Genomic DNA, 15,067 nt, shown 5'->3' on the forward strand with positions numbered 1-15,067 from the left:
TCTTTCTTCTTTCTTCTTTCTTCTTTCTTCTTCTTTCTTTCTTTCTTTCTTTCTTTCTTTCTTTCTTTCTTTCTTTCTTTCTTCTTCTTCTTCTTCTTCTTCTTCTTCTTCTTCTTCTTCTTCTTCTTCTTCTTCTTCTTCTTCTTCTTCTTCTTCTTCTTTCTTCTTCTTCTTTCTTTCTTCTTTCCTCCTCCTCCTCCTCCTCCTCCTCCTCCTCCTCCTCCTCCTCCTCCTCCTCCTCCTCCTCCTCCTCCTCCTCCTCCTCCTCCTCCTCCTCCTCCTCCTCCTCCTCCTCCTCCTCCTCCTCCTCCTCCTCCTCCTCCTCCTCCTCCTCCTCCTCCTCCTCCTCCTCCTCCTCCTCCTCCTCCTCCTCCTCCTCCTCCTTCCTTCTTCTTCTTCTTCTTCTTCTTCTCCTTCCTCCTCCTCCTCCTCCTCTCCCTCCTCCTCCTCATCATCATCATCTGTGGAGGGGGACTGTCTTGTATATTGTAAAATGCTTAGCAGCATTCCTGGCTCCTTGCTTCTGCCCACTAGATACCAGTAGCATCCACCTTACTCCAGTTGTGACAACCAAAAATGAATGCACACAATGCCAGATGTTCCCTGTGTGCCAAATAAGCCCTGGTCAAGAACACTAGTCTAGACAAATCTAGATTAAATAGGGGGAGTAAATGGGAAAAGTATTGGCTATTCTTGTTTTACCTGATATTATTTTGTAAACATTTACTTTGAATTAAAACACTCAAAATGAACTGATAGATATATGGGGAATCAAAGTGGTATACAAGAAAAAATAAGCCCAAAGAATCTAATTCTAGATTTCCCAGGCCTTTGACAGTTGGTAATGTTGAGTTTCATGTTATTTCACATAATCTTTCCAATAATGAGGTCAGTGTTATTATTTGCATTCTCTAAAAGAGGAAGCTGAAGCACTGAGTTCAGTAATTTGCTGAAGATCTCAGTGAGTCAGTCAAGATACAGGTATTTAACCAAAGTCTTTCTGACTCCAGGGAACGTGTCTTTTCCACCATATGCTCTGCATTACTGTGTCATGAGCACAGTGATAGAGAGTTCAGTGCCACTCCTTGGAGAGTACATGGTATGGTGAGAAAGGCAGTGGCCCAGAAATAGGATTTAAGACAGGTTCAGGCACTGTCGCACCCTTGGCTCTGTCATTATTAGTGGCTTTGGTGAGTCATTATATGTCTCTGTGAATTTAGCTGAAGTCCCTTTCAACTTCAGAATCTTGTAAGTTCCTCATTTAAAAGTCATCTTTGTCAAAGGCAAAGTACAAGTTAGAGGCCAGATGGCACACCCATTATCTATCCAAACATTTCACAATATAGGATGCAGGGAGTAGAAAAGAAAACCGAAGGAGATGAAGAGGATAAAATGCAAATCATGTGGTGTGTCCCCTGCATTAGGTGCCTTCCGGTTCATGAACTCAATCTCTGCATGATGCAGTACACAATTTATCTCTCTAATTTCTTTATTAAGCATTTGGTAGCATTTTCTTTGATATTGAGAAGCTATTATTTTTCTCTCCTACTTCAGTCGAAGTAATGTCCAGTCGTCAAGTGGTAAAATCATTTAAGGTAACATTAAGGCTGGGCACAGTGACTCACGCCTATAATCCTAGCCCTATGGGAAGCTAAGGAAGGCTGCCGCTTGAGCCCAGCAGTTCGTGACCAGCCTGGGGGTGATGTATGCCTGTGGTCCCAGCTACTCAGGAAGCTGAGGCAGGAGGATCACCTGAGCCTGGGAAGTCAAGGCTGCAGTGAGCAATGATTGCACCACTGCACTCCAGCTTGGTTGACAAAGCAAGACCCTGTATCCAAAAAAAACAGATAACATTAATAATGAGAATAAAAGCAAAAGTAATGTGACTAACAGCTTGAAAATTAAGACATGATTATTCAATTAATTCTTATGTTTTCTTTTTCGAAATAACTGGCCTCAAGGATCTCATCTGTGAAATCTAATACCTGGTTTAATACATGATAAATATTGTCACTGAATGAATACACTTTGACTACAAAAGTGAGTAAATGTGTGTGTCTGTGTGTTTTTTTACTTTTCTAGATTTGAAAATTGTGGAATTTTTATTGTTATGTTGGAGGTAATTTTGAAAACTTTATTGAGGTCTACAGTTGTATTTATCTTCCTTCTTCTGGCTTTTGGACTCAGCTTTTACATCCTCCTGAATTTACAGGTAAGACAGTTGCATCAGTAGTTGATTTTGTTGCTGTGAATTATGGAAATATATATTTATACTTAAATCTAAATAGTCTAGAAAATTCTTAATTGCATAACAGTATTCGAATACTTTAGTTTTTATCTGCTATTTCTTTCAAATGACTTTTATTGCCGAAAAAAATATATAGTTATGTTAAGTAACTTTGTCCATTGTCAAAAAGTTTATGTATAATGCAGATGATTTATTATTTATGCAGATAACATATTTTTGATGACTTTACCACTGTTTACTAATATTTTATCACTGTATTTCAGTAGCTATATACCTATGACTTTAAAAATGTATTCTGAATATAATTTTTATCATTCTACCTCCAGGAAACACTTTTTCATGGTAGAAACTTTGCATTTCATTTGTTCCTCACCATGTGTTTTCAGGATCCCTTCAGCTCTCCATTGCTTTCTATAATCCAGACCTTCAGCATGATGTTAGGAGATATCAATTATCGAGAGTCCTTCCTAGAACCATATCTGAGAAATGAATTGGCACATCCATTTCTGTCCTTTGCACAACTTATTTGCTTCGCAATATTTGTCCCAATTGTCCTCATGAATTTACTTGTAAGTAGTTTTTTCTTGTATTTTCTGTTTGTTGATCATTTGAAACATTTTATAATGATAATTATTTTTTAACTTCTTTAATCTCCCTCCACTGGGGAGATGATTACTACAAAATCTATTCATTCAACACTCATTTGGTGCCTGGGAAGCATCAGGCATATCAAGAGGCTCAGGGCATGCAAAGATGCATGCACTTGGCAAATATCAAGGATCTACTAAATGCCAGTAACTGTTACAAGTTCTAGGAACCAGTGATGAAGAAAGCAGACCAATATTCAGTCCCAGTGTGATTACAAACAGTCAGGAAGTTCGGTAATAAACAAATAAATGTGTTGCATGATGTCATGGGAGTGATAAATGCTATGAAGAAATAAGAAGCAGGGAAAAGCAATAAAGATGAAGGTGTGTGATGTTTTGGAGTTGGAAAGGGGATCAGAGGTTAGGCAGAGACCTTTATGGAATATATTGTCTCTATGCTCGAATTTACCATTGACCAGAGATTCAAGTGGGGAAGTCTGTCATGCAGAGGGCGTCTACAACGTTCAGATGCCACCTTGAACCTAGTCAAAGCCTAGATAGTATCAGCAGACATGAGAGTGCCTTTCCACATGGAATTCTCTAGAGAATCTGCTCAAGGCATGAGCATGTTGGCTGATGCAGGCAAAGGTGCATCCCATTCCAGGTCCATGGGGAGTCTTGATTGGCATTGTTGTGCCTGTTTTTCCTTTATCCATTTATGCACACCTGTACATATTCCACACACTTTCTTTGAGTCTGACTATGTATCAGAGACTGTACTAGGCAGTGTTTCTGGAAAGGAAAAAAAATATGCAGATGAGTAAGTATTTTGATTCATTTATTTGATACAACTCCAGAGTTTTATTTTGGTGACCTAGGAAAACAAAGGATGGCAATAGGAATAATGGAGAATGACATAAAGCCCACATTCTTCTCTGATAATTGTTTATGTTTTGGAAGATAATTATCCAGAAGAGAATTGGGCTTAGCAGTAGTACAGGTTGGCCCCATTCTGAAGATCCACACATCTGGCATCCATTGTGCATTTCTACCTGGATATCCTGGAGGAAAATCAAACCAACAGAGCCAAGACTAATGTTATCTTTTCCTTCAGAATCTCTACTGCCTCTCAGTAGAATCTCCTAGTTATCCTACTCACATCATTGGCAGATAGTCTCTATTTCACTCTCCCACATTTTTCCACAGTTCTTTCAATAATTCTTTGGCTTTCACATCTGCTTCCAGTTGGCTTGGACTGTCATGGTTCCTCATCCAAATTGCTCCAGCAGCCTCAAGAGCATCTCCACCATACCTCACTGCTTTGTCTCATTCTTCCTACAAATGGCCACCATAGTGATGCCCTGATAATGAAAAGCTAATCCCATCAGTGGCTCTTTTAAATATTTTTCCAAAAGCTTTAATCCAGTCCAAACCCATCAGCATAGCAGGCAAAGGTCCCTGTGAGCTGGATCTTACCAAGATCTTTCCCAACACCTCACTGTTCCCAGGATTTACCCAGAAATGCACACTCCCTGAGTGCGCCACACTTTCCTTCATGCTGTCTGGACTCTGTACAGGCTCTTCCTTTTGCCTGGAAAACATCCCACCATGGGTTAGCTCTAAGATTTCAAAACTCAGCTGAGGTATCATTTCTTCAGAGCAGACTTCCTTAACCACCCACCCGTCTCCAATTACCTTACTCTATTGGGTGCTCTTTCCTTGTGTTACCATAGTTTTTAGGATACAAACAAATAATAATAATAAAACCTACTTCCTAGATTATTGCAAAGAATAAATGAGCTAATACAAGGAACTTAAAACAGTACTTGGGACATGATATGCATTTGATAAATGTTAGTGACCATTAAAAGTTAATAATTGATCTCTTCTATGGCTTATAAGCTCAAATGTCTTCAGAGCCCAGGCAAGTATCTAAAATATGTGAAGCAGCAGGTATGAAATGGTTAGTTTTAGGGTTAGTTTTTTGTTTGTTTGTTTGTTTGTTTTTAGACAGGATCTCATTCTGTGACCCAGGCTGGAGTACAGTGGAGTGATCATGACTCACTGTAGCCTCCACTTCCCAGTCTCAGCTGATCCTCCACCTCAGCCTACCTAGAAGCTGCAAATACAGGTGCTCAACACCACACCCAGCTAATTTTTGTAGAGATGGGGTTTCGCCATATTGCCCAGGCTGGTCTGGAACTCCTGGGCTCAAGTGAACCTTCCACCTAAGCCTCCCAAATTTCTGGGACTGCAGATGTGAGATGCTGCGCCTGGCAGAGATGGTTGGTTTTGATGGGGGCCAATGTAAATTGGAGAGAGCACCCATCTGAAAACTTGCAAATTAAAAACCAAAACAATATTATCCTGCCCAGTGAAACCTATTTCCTGACTATATCCAGTTCTCAGTGCTAGTTTGCAAGCCCTAGAATGTATTCTCCCTCTCTTCATTCATTCTGTGACTGTTTTGTTTACCTATTACATGCCCTGCTCTATACTAAGCACTGGGCATACAGTGGTGAGCTTGACAGATCCCTCGTCTCATAGAGTTTACTGGACTTTGAGCTCCTCAAGAGCAGTCACTGACGTTTCTTTCTGGTGCAGCATGCAAGATGCTGGCTCAGCAAAGGCAGGAACTAAGTACCAGAAAAATAAATGAGTGAGTGAAATCAGCGAATTCAACAGATTGAGTAGAACTGAGCTAGCAGCTTCCCCCCTCCTAATTCTATCTAGCCATACATTTCTGGTTTCTCACCAGAGCCTCTCCTGCCCCTATAGTATATATTTCCCTTCTGAACATATGTAAGATATAATATGTATCATTCTCTCAGTTTAGTATTATTTTCCATGTTGTTAAATCACTCTTGTCTACCTTAGTTACTAAACTCCTGGAGTTTCCCACCATGTTGTGTGGCTACACCCAATTGCATGTGATATCACATCATCCCTGTCCTTTCAAAAAATAACAGATTATCTTAAATGAAATGAATTTCAGATTAATTTATGTGTCATAAGTTTTTATAGCACTTTAGAGTACTGAACCTCCGAATGTGGCCATCACCATTGCAGAGGTATATAGGCCTTGTAGTTTTCTGTAAGGTGTATGACCAAAGTATTCTGCAGCTACTACTACTAGTAGATCATATGCCCACTCTCCCACTTTAGCCACAGAGACCTTGCTATGGTTTCAATTTTTATGTCCCACCCAAAATGTATATATGGAAACCTAATCACCAAGAAGATGGCATTAGAAGGTGGGGCCTTTCGGAGGTGATTAGGCCCTGAGGGGAGAGCCCTCATGAATGGAGTTAGTTCCTATGAAGGAGCTTATTAGGTCCTTTGTCCTTCTGCCACATGGGAACACATAGAAGGTGCCACCTATGAGGAATGGGCTGTCACCAGAAACCAGTTCTGCCCGAGTCTTGATTTTGGACTTCCCAGCATGCAGAACTGTAAGCAATTAATTTATGCTATTTATACTTTACCCAGACTAAACTATTTTGTTATAGCAGTGTGAATGGACTAAGACAGACCTTACATGCATTTTTCAGTGGGCCGTTAAACTGTGGTGATTAAATTTTGTGTCATACTTCAGATTGGTTTGGCAGTTGGTGACATTGCTGAGGTCCAGAAACATGCATCATTGAAGAGGATAGCTATGCAGGTAAGTGCAGTGCTTCCCCACTTATGGCAGTGTTATCTTCTGGTAAACCCACAATAAGTTAAAAATATTACAAGTCAAAAATGGACATTTTGAAGGAATATGCCAGTTGTAAATTTATACCACTTACACTGTAAAGTTGGACTGTTTACCCTCTTGATCATATGGCTGACTGGGTTCTGTGGCTCGCTGCCACTGCCTGGCATCCTAGGAGAGTACCACACACTGCTCGCCCAGAACAGATCAAAGTTTAAAATTTGAAGTACAGATTCTACTGAATATACATCACTTTCACACCACCATAAAGTCAAAAATCATGAGTCAGACCATCCTAAGTTAGGTATTGTCTGCATCACGTTTATTTAAACTTACTGAAACTAACACCATTATCGTTTCTTCCTTTTCTGAGAGCACAGTTATTTAGCATGGAAGCTTTCTTAATCCTGAGGAGTCACATCCTGTGTCTGTTTGCATGTTATCTGGTATACCTGCTCTAATAAAAGATGATGAAAAAAAATGTCCTAGAACAATCTTAGCAGAGAAATTGAGAAATTGCCTGAGCATCTTGTGTTATGTTAAAATGTGGCCACCCATGTTAAAATGTGGCCACCCAGGTAGCTAGCTGCTGGATCGAGAGCATCACTGGCATCCTAGCCCCACTGTTCGAAGGCACTCCTTATATTTTATGCAGGAAATCACAGGGTACCCACGGCATGATTTATGTTGACGTTTTAATTGCATCCGTGAGGTTTTGTTCTCTTGTAACATCGCTCTCATTTTTATAGACAATTTGATGTAAAATTTGGTGTCAAAGTTTCCTGGCTAGGTATTTGGCTATTGAACCTTGTGAGGTACCTTTCTGTCATACAACACAAAGTTATTTTTATGCTCTTGACTGGATTGTCTTTAAATTTCAAATTCAAATGGCCATTTTTGATGCTTCAAGGATATTTGTTGACCAGTTGACTATATGCATTCAGAAACTTTGGCCAGTTTGAGAGAGGAGATAGAAAAGTCATGTAATGATATAACTTTCTATTCACTCTTGTCTCCTCTTCACTTTTATTTGTCCAAATTCTTTCTTCTTTGTTATTCATTCAGCCATACACTAATATTTATTTATTGAAAAACAATGTTTCAATACATAGTGTATACAAAGTCCAGTACAACTTATGAGAGCCCAGAGGAAACAGAGGAATGTGATCCCTGGCTATTCTACTTAGCACACCAGCTAGGCATTCATAGAATTAAATATCAAAAATCAACTGAGAACCATTTGTAAATTATATGCTCTATGACATGGCTGTATATTATACAGAGATAACAGAGTGATTGGAACATTTAGAGAACAAACACAAATGATTATCAGGTACAGAAAAAAAATGCAAAAATAATTAAGGGAATGCTACATGGAGGGGGTGAGATGAGTCAGTGTTGAAAGATAGTTGAGATTTAACAGGACATTGATACCGTCCTGAAAGGAGGGGCCAGCAAGAACAAAGGGCCACATCAGAACTGGGGAAAACGGCCAAGGCACTGGCCCAAGGCCCCGGCCCAAGGCCCCCTTGCCTGGAAGGATCATTCATGTTAGTGGGTGATTAGATTGCTCCAGATGATAGAGGGGTTTATTCAAAACCAGCAAAGAAAAACCTTAGCAAAGGGCACTAAATGATGAAGTGCTTCAGGTTATTTTGTAAGTTAGCGAAGAGTTATTCTCAGCCCTTCCACAATGAAAATGGTGTTTATAGTGATCTGTTATTATTTTGGTTTAGTGAGGAAAGATTGAAGGCAGGAAGAGCTAATGGCAGGTTATTACTGTCACAAAGATGGTGTTTAGGACTTCAAGTGTATGGATATGGAGAGGAGATGTATAAACCTCTTGGCAGGTATGTCAGCAATACCTCATAACTGCCCTAACAGCTCTTTAAAATACCTTGGGGAATAGATAAAAACAATAATACAAGCAAAGTTGGGGAAGCTCACTCAATTACAGTGTCAGTGGGGTTGAGCTGAAAAGCACAAACCTATATTGTTTACTCTGCTCTCTGAAAGTAAATGGCACAAATCCTAGTGCCCCCATGTTATCTATGCCTTGTTTTGGATCAAAAACAGCATCGACTGGAAAACCAGAAAGCCATTCTCCTACTTCTCCTGAGTGGTTTCTTAAGAAACTCTCTGCATCCATTCTGAAACCTATGTCTGAGCCCACAGCAGAACCATGAGCAGAACCAGACAAGTAGCACACATTTCCGACAGGGCCGTTTAGTTCTCTCAGGGAATCATCTCCATGGGAAGTGGAGACAGGCCTTGGGACAACGCATGCTGGGAGATGTGTTCTATATGGGGACTGTCAGTTCCTTAGGGATAGGTGTGATGAGTATTTTGAGGGACTTGAAACTGTTTGGGTGTTTTTAAATGTTGGTATCTCCACTTTCCACCACAGTTTTGGCAGCTGCAGACAGTCCATAAACATTTATATCCCTGCTGCAAATTAGAAAGGGAAATCCACAGAGTGCATCTTACCCTTCAGCATGGAAAACCCACCAGTTAGAGGAGGTAAAGATGCTCCCTGAGCCCAGCGGAGCCAGGCTCAGTGGGTCCCGCCAGACCCATACTGGACTTGGGGCTTTGCTTGCCAGCCTCCCCCAGGACCATCTTTGAGAGACCTATGTAGATAATGAACAGGTTAAGACACACTATGTATTTTATCTGTTGGCAAACATCAAGCTTGAGTAAATCTTTTTCAATCAAGTGTCAGGAAATAAGACGTGACTTCTAAAACCGTATGTATGGGAAGGGGAAAGTAGTATCACCCTAAAGAGCAAAGGGGAAAAAAAAGAACCCTAGAAATTATTATAGAAAATCAGTGAAAATATTTAACTGGTATTATTAATAAAATACAAGAAAACATAGCTATTCTTGAAGCTGGAACTAATGCACAGTATGTTAAATGGTGGTAAGTGCTGTAAAAATAGCAAGGAAGCCACATGGGGGAAAGTCATGTGGGGGACAGTGGGGAGCCACAATTTTAAGCAGTAGTGTCAGGGAAGTTCTTACCATTTCACTGTTTATGGCTATAAATTGCTAATATTGGAAGGTGTTTGGTGTTAGAAAGCAAATCTCACTAGTAGTTACAGTAAACATACCTATTTACCAGATACAAAGGGGTATAAAAAAGCAGAGATAAATTTGGCAAAAATAAATGAAAAAAATTAAGTGTGGGGAAATATCTCATTTGCTATCCCTGCAAATAGTAATTAGTAATTATACTTAAAATTCATCGTAGATAAACCATTTTGCACCTGATAGCACAGACATGAAAAATGCATGACATACTCTTAGGCCTGAGAGTTCTAATTCTTTTACTGCTTACCTTTGTCTTCCTCCAGTTAAGCACTCCTTCTCTCCTGCGCTAGGTGTGTATACATATGTACACACACACGTGTATGCATGCACACACACATTCACACTGTCCAGTTGTGCACATTTTGTAGTATTGCAATACCCCAAGAGTATGAACTACCCTTTTCTTCTTTAAATCTCCAGCATTGAACAATAAAACATCAGGTGACTATCCCTGAACAATAAAGAGCAAGTGACTAAATATTGAATTCCTTTTTTAAGCAACTTCTTCCTCTCTTTCTTTTCCTGCTCCAAGGCAGATTGCTGCCCTGTCAGTGGGTGAGGTGAGAGGAAGGAGCAGGTGACTGTGAGCTAGGGGTTAAGGAAGCCTGGCCAGCCCAGCTGTGGCACAGAAGTCAGGACATAGAAATCAGTTTTCATTTTGCTGTATTAATGATTGCCTCTGTGCCATATAAAAATTCCAGATACTAACTAGTGATTCTATCATTAAACCCAAAATGCACTTTAGGTGGAACTTCATACCAGCTTAGAGAAGAAGCTGCCACTTTGGTTTCTACGCAAAGTGGATCAGAAATCCATCATCGTGTATCCCAACAAACCCAGATGTGGTGGGCTATTATTCGTAAGTACACATAACAAATAACAACATCAATAACATGACACTGTTTGACATCCATTCATTGTGTTAACCCTAAGGGGGCCCTTTTATAGACTTTGAGTCTTCTCTGCCTGTGGGCAGAGAAGTTGTGCTTTAAAAAAAAGGATATGATTAACCCAAGACGTGAAAGAGCTGGGTGAGAGGAGGGTGATATTTGCTCTCCCCTTTCAGGTGGCTCATCCATGGCATCTGTGTTAAATGCATGCTGTCCCTGTTAGAGCAGATGGGCCAGGGACCAGCCATACCCTTTTAGTGTCTTTTTTACAGTACAGGTATACTTTATTTGCTTTTCCCAGTCACATGTCATTTACATTTATGTGTAGATATATATGTGTGTATATACAGCCAAGTGTTTAGAATACACAATAAAGAACACACATTCACACACACATACACACACACACACACAATGTATTAATCCGTTTTCACACTGCTATAAGGAACTCCCTGAGACTGGGTAGCTTATAAAGGAAAGAGGTTTAATTGACTCACACTTCCGCTTGGCTGGGGAGGCCTCAGGAAACTTGCAATCATGGTGGAAGGTGAAGGGGAAGCAAGGCACCTTCTTCACAGGCAGCAGGAAGGAGAACGAACACATGAGGAACTACCAGACAATTATAAAACCACCAGATCTTGTGAGAACTCACTCACTATCACGAGAACAGCATGAGGGAAATCACTCCCATGATCCAGTTACCTCCACCCAGTCTCCCCCTTGACACGTGGGGATTATGGGGATTATAATGCAAGATGAGATTTGGGTGGGGACACAAAGCCTAACCATATCACACACACACGACACACACACACACACACACACACACACACACACACAGAGTGTCCACTATAGAAAAGGAGCTAATTAAGTGATCAAAGACTAAGCAAGACCATTGCATTATAATGCAAGAAGGGCCATATGAAGAGCCAGAATAACTGGGTGCGAATCCTTAGTATGCCTGGGCTCCCTTCATCTCTACACCTGTTCTTCCTGAGTTCTTTTCAGGTTAATTTCCCCTGTGTAGTCATAAGGTGATAAAGTGGCCCTGAGTATCAGTTTAGGCTTTATTCTAACCCCACAGTATCTCTCCAACTGATTTTACACATGTCCATGGTTACAATTACTACAGAAACAGAATGCTCAGCAACTGATTTCTCAATCCTAGAGCTCACCCTTCAGTTCCTGGCCCCTACACCCAGCTGCCTATTTGACATCTCCACTTGCATGTTTTAAAGGTGCCTCACATTCAGCAGGTTCAAAACCAAACTTCAATGCTTTCATGTTTCACCCTCTCCTCACATATCCCCTACCGGAAAAGAAGTGAAAAAGTCCTGGTTCCTCCTTGCAACAATGTCAGCACCATTCATTAGCCTGTGCGAGCCAGCCACCCAGGAGTCACCCTTGATCTGTCCCCTCCCTCTCCTTCTCCCCTCAGTCTGGTCCATTTGACTTCCTGGGTGTCCTGTGCAAGTCACCATTTTCTCTTGCCTGGAAGCCTAGAATTACCTCATTCTTGATCGTTTCACATCTGCCCTTTGACCCTCTCCAGTCAACTGTGGTTTAAAAGATATTAAATTAAAATGAAATGTATTAAAATAACATTTCAGAAATTTCTCCAGGTGAAACTTTGTTGATTGGTTGAGTTGTATTGGATAATGTGCAGTGCAGTTTTAGAAAGTAGCGATGAATCTCATATAGAATACCACCTTCCATGATGGGCATTTCTCATGAAAATGTACAGAACAATTCAGCTAAGCCCCTTTCTAAACAATTTTCTACCCTAATTTACTGCTCTTCTGTTTTATCTGTACATGTTTTATTTCTGTCTGACTATATGTATGACTTCCTTTCACAGCTGTTTCTTCACATGTCTCTTTCTCCTGGCAGATTGTGGGTTCCTTGAGGGCATAGCTATGCCTTATGCATATTTGTATCAGTGGTGGTTGAATTTTGGCACAAGCTTAAGAAAAAGTTCCTGAATTGAATTCAATTTGAGTAACTACTATTTTTTTATCCAACAGCATATATTCTATTTTTTATTTTGCACTGGAGAAATAAGACAAGAAATACCAAATGCTGATACGTCTTTAGAAATGGAAATATTAAAGCAGAAATACCGGTATGTATTTTTCCTTCTATCTGTACTTGAGAAATTTAAAACTCATAAATAATAATGCACAATATAAGGTTATATTTTATATTGGTGTTTATTTTATAATTGTCATGCTTTATTGACAGCTGTAGCTAGTGTATTGAGGGTCATGAGACATTCTCTAGAACCAACAACATATTTGCCGCTATTCACCAATCAGTTTGGCTTCCAATAATAAGTGAATAAAAATTAAAATGCTGATTTTCTTTCTCTTGGAGGTAGTATTATAAACTGTATTCTTCATCTGAATTCATAAAGCAAAGCTCTGAAAGCTTTTGAAGATCCCTGGAGTAACTATGTGGTGGGCAGTGGTTAAGCATGAGGGTTTTACAGTTAGTTAGTACCTGAGTTCAAACCCCTATTCAACCAGGTACTTAATAACTATGACACTGGGCAAGCTGCTTAACCTTTCTCTATAATAGTTTCTTACCTGTAAACTGGGAACAAAAATAAACTAGCCATGAACTAACAGTGTAACTTTGGGAAAAACCGTTTAAACTTCAAAAACATTGTGTTTCCTGGAAGGATTGTGACTACCGAGGTTAAAACCTATGCCTTCCTACAATCAGAAGGGCTAAAAGAAGAACTGAAAATAAATTCATGAAATGTGTATGTCCTTTTAGGCTGAAGGATCTTACTTTTCTCCTGGAAAAACAGCATGAGCTCATTAAACTGATCATTCAGAAGATGGAGATCATCTCTGAGACAGAGGATGAAGATAACCATTGTTCTTTTCAAGACAGGTTTAAGAAAGAGCAGATGGAACAAAGAAATAGCAGATGGAATACTGTGTTGAGAGCAGTCAAGGCAAAAACACACCATCTTGAGCCTTAGCTCCTCAGACCTTCAATGAGGCTTCTAATAGGGGGGTGCATGACTTGCTGGTTCTAATTTTCAGTTTAAAAAGAGTGAGGAAGACGCAAAAATCTGATTTCATTATGTGTGAAATCGTGGTTCCTGCATGCTCTATAAAAGTAAACCATCTTTTATCCTCTACTCATATTTTCTACTAATCACTATATATTGGGGATATCTTTGCAGATATGTTCAAATTGGACTTGACTTTGATGAGAGATAAATTCATTATTTGAATGGGTAGAAAATGAATTTGCTAGAACACAATTTTTAATGAAAAGAAGTAATAAATATAACTATTAAGCTAGAATGCAAATGTCAGTACTAAATTCCTGCTTGCTAATTGCATAATATGTGATGCCCTAGAAAATAGTCACAAGTATTAATAATGCCTTAGATGATAGTCTTAAATATTAGGTTGAGGTCTACCTAACCTAAGCTTCTTCTTGGAAAGCTTCTTCATGTTGAAAGAACCTGTGGGTGGCACCATGTGCACTATTCTGTTCCTACTGTGATGAATAGCCCCACCCTTCTTGCTGTCCCCAACACACCTGATGTCACTTTGAACCATATAGTTGAAGCAAAAATTAATAGGCCTTATGATATGCACGAATTTTACTGTAGATAATATATGTTGTTTCTGTTTTTGTTTGCCAGTGAGCATAATAAATGTAAAACCTATATAGTATCCCTGTCATTATTGTATGAACCTTTGTTTGAGATTTGAAGAAACACGCCTGCATCACATATTCCCTTTTTTCTTTTGATGTCTACTCAAATCATGAATTAATCACATACCTCATCATTAATCTTTTCAAGGTCTTTCTCTTGTTTTGTCTGATTTTCTCCATCATCCTGATTTGGATGTTTATTCCCTCACTACCCCCAGGAGACATTCATGCTAATGGCTATGTCTTTGGCTAAGTATGTGTCCTTGTGTTATGCTATACAGTGTTGTTTTGAGTCTGTTATTATTTACACAGATGTTATTATGCTATAGCTTTTATTTCTGATTTCTGTTTTTTTATTCTTATTTCTCTTCTCACTTATTTCTTATTTTTTTTACTCATTTCTGTTTCTTACTCCTTTTCACTGGACATGATGTTTACAAGATACAATTGTGTTACTGTATTCCATCTAGTACAGGGCTTTCGAGGTGGCTTACTATTTCATTGTGGGCACCCACCACACTGGACTTTTCTAGAGTTGGACAGCTTGGTTACTTCCACCTTCCTGCACACATTCTCAAACATACTGATATTCATACAAACCAGCAGAGTGCTGAGGGACAATATGTACTATTACAAAACCAGATACTTTTACATTCATGGTCCAACACAACACACGGCCTAGAGGCAATGTTGTATATGCCTTCATCTTTGATATGAATAATATCTGTGTTCTTTATATTTCTTAAAACAGAAAGGCTGGAAAATCACAATACAGGAGCAGTAACCAAAGATCTCTTGATCATAAAGACAAACGGTCTTTTCAGTCTTCCCTCTCCTCAAACCTTGTGTGGCATTGCACAATACAGATCTCAGT

At 39.6% G+C, this 15,067-nt stretch overlaps 1 protein-coding gene across 1 annotated transcript in view; it reads left to right on the forward strand.

Moving 5' to 3' along the window:
- Positions 1-14,536, forward strand: part of TRPA1 (transient receptor potential cation channel subfamily A member 1) — a 54,319-nt gene extending 39,783 nt beyond the window's left edge. Inside the window, exons 22-27 of the mRNA XM_050801918.1 lie at positions 2,083-2,212; positions 2,635-2,817; positions 6,431-6,499; positions 10,368-10,481; positions 12,537-12,634; positions 13,291-14,536. Of these exons, the coding sequence (XP_050657875.1) occupies positions 2,083-2,212; positions 2,635-2,817; positions 6,431-6,499; positions 10,368-10,481; positions 12,537-12,634; positions 13,291-13,501 (805 nt within the window). The 3' untranslated portion in view covers positions 13,502-14,536. The remainder of the gene's footprint in view (positions 1-2,082; positions 2,213-2,634; positions 2,818-6,430; positions 6,500-10,367; positions 10,482-12,536; positions 12,635-13,290) is intronic.
- The last annotated feature ends 531 nt before the right edge of the window (positions 14,537-15,067 follow it).

The sequence above is a fragment of the Macaca thibetana genome, chromosome 8 (genome assembly GCF_024542745.1).
Source record: "Macaca thibetana thibetana isolate TM-01 chromosome 8, ASM2454274v1, whole genome shotgun sequence".
Lineage (NCBI taxonomy): Eukaryota > Metazoa > Chordata > Mammalia > Primates > Cercopithecidae > Macaca > Macaca thibetana.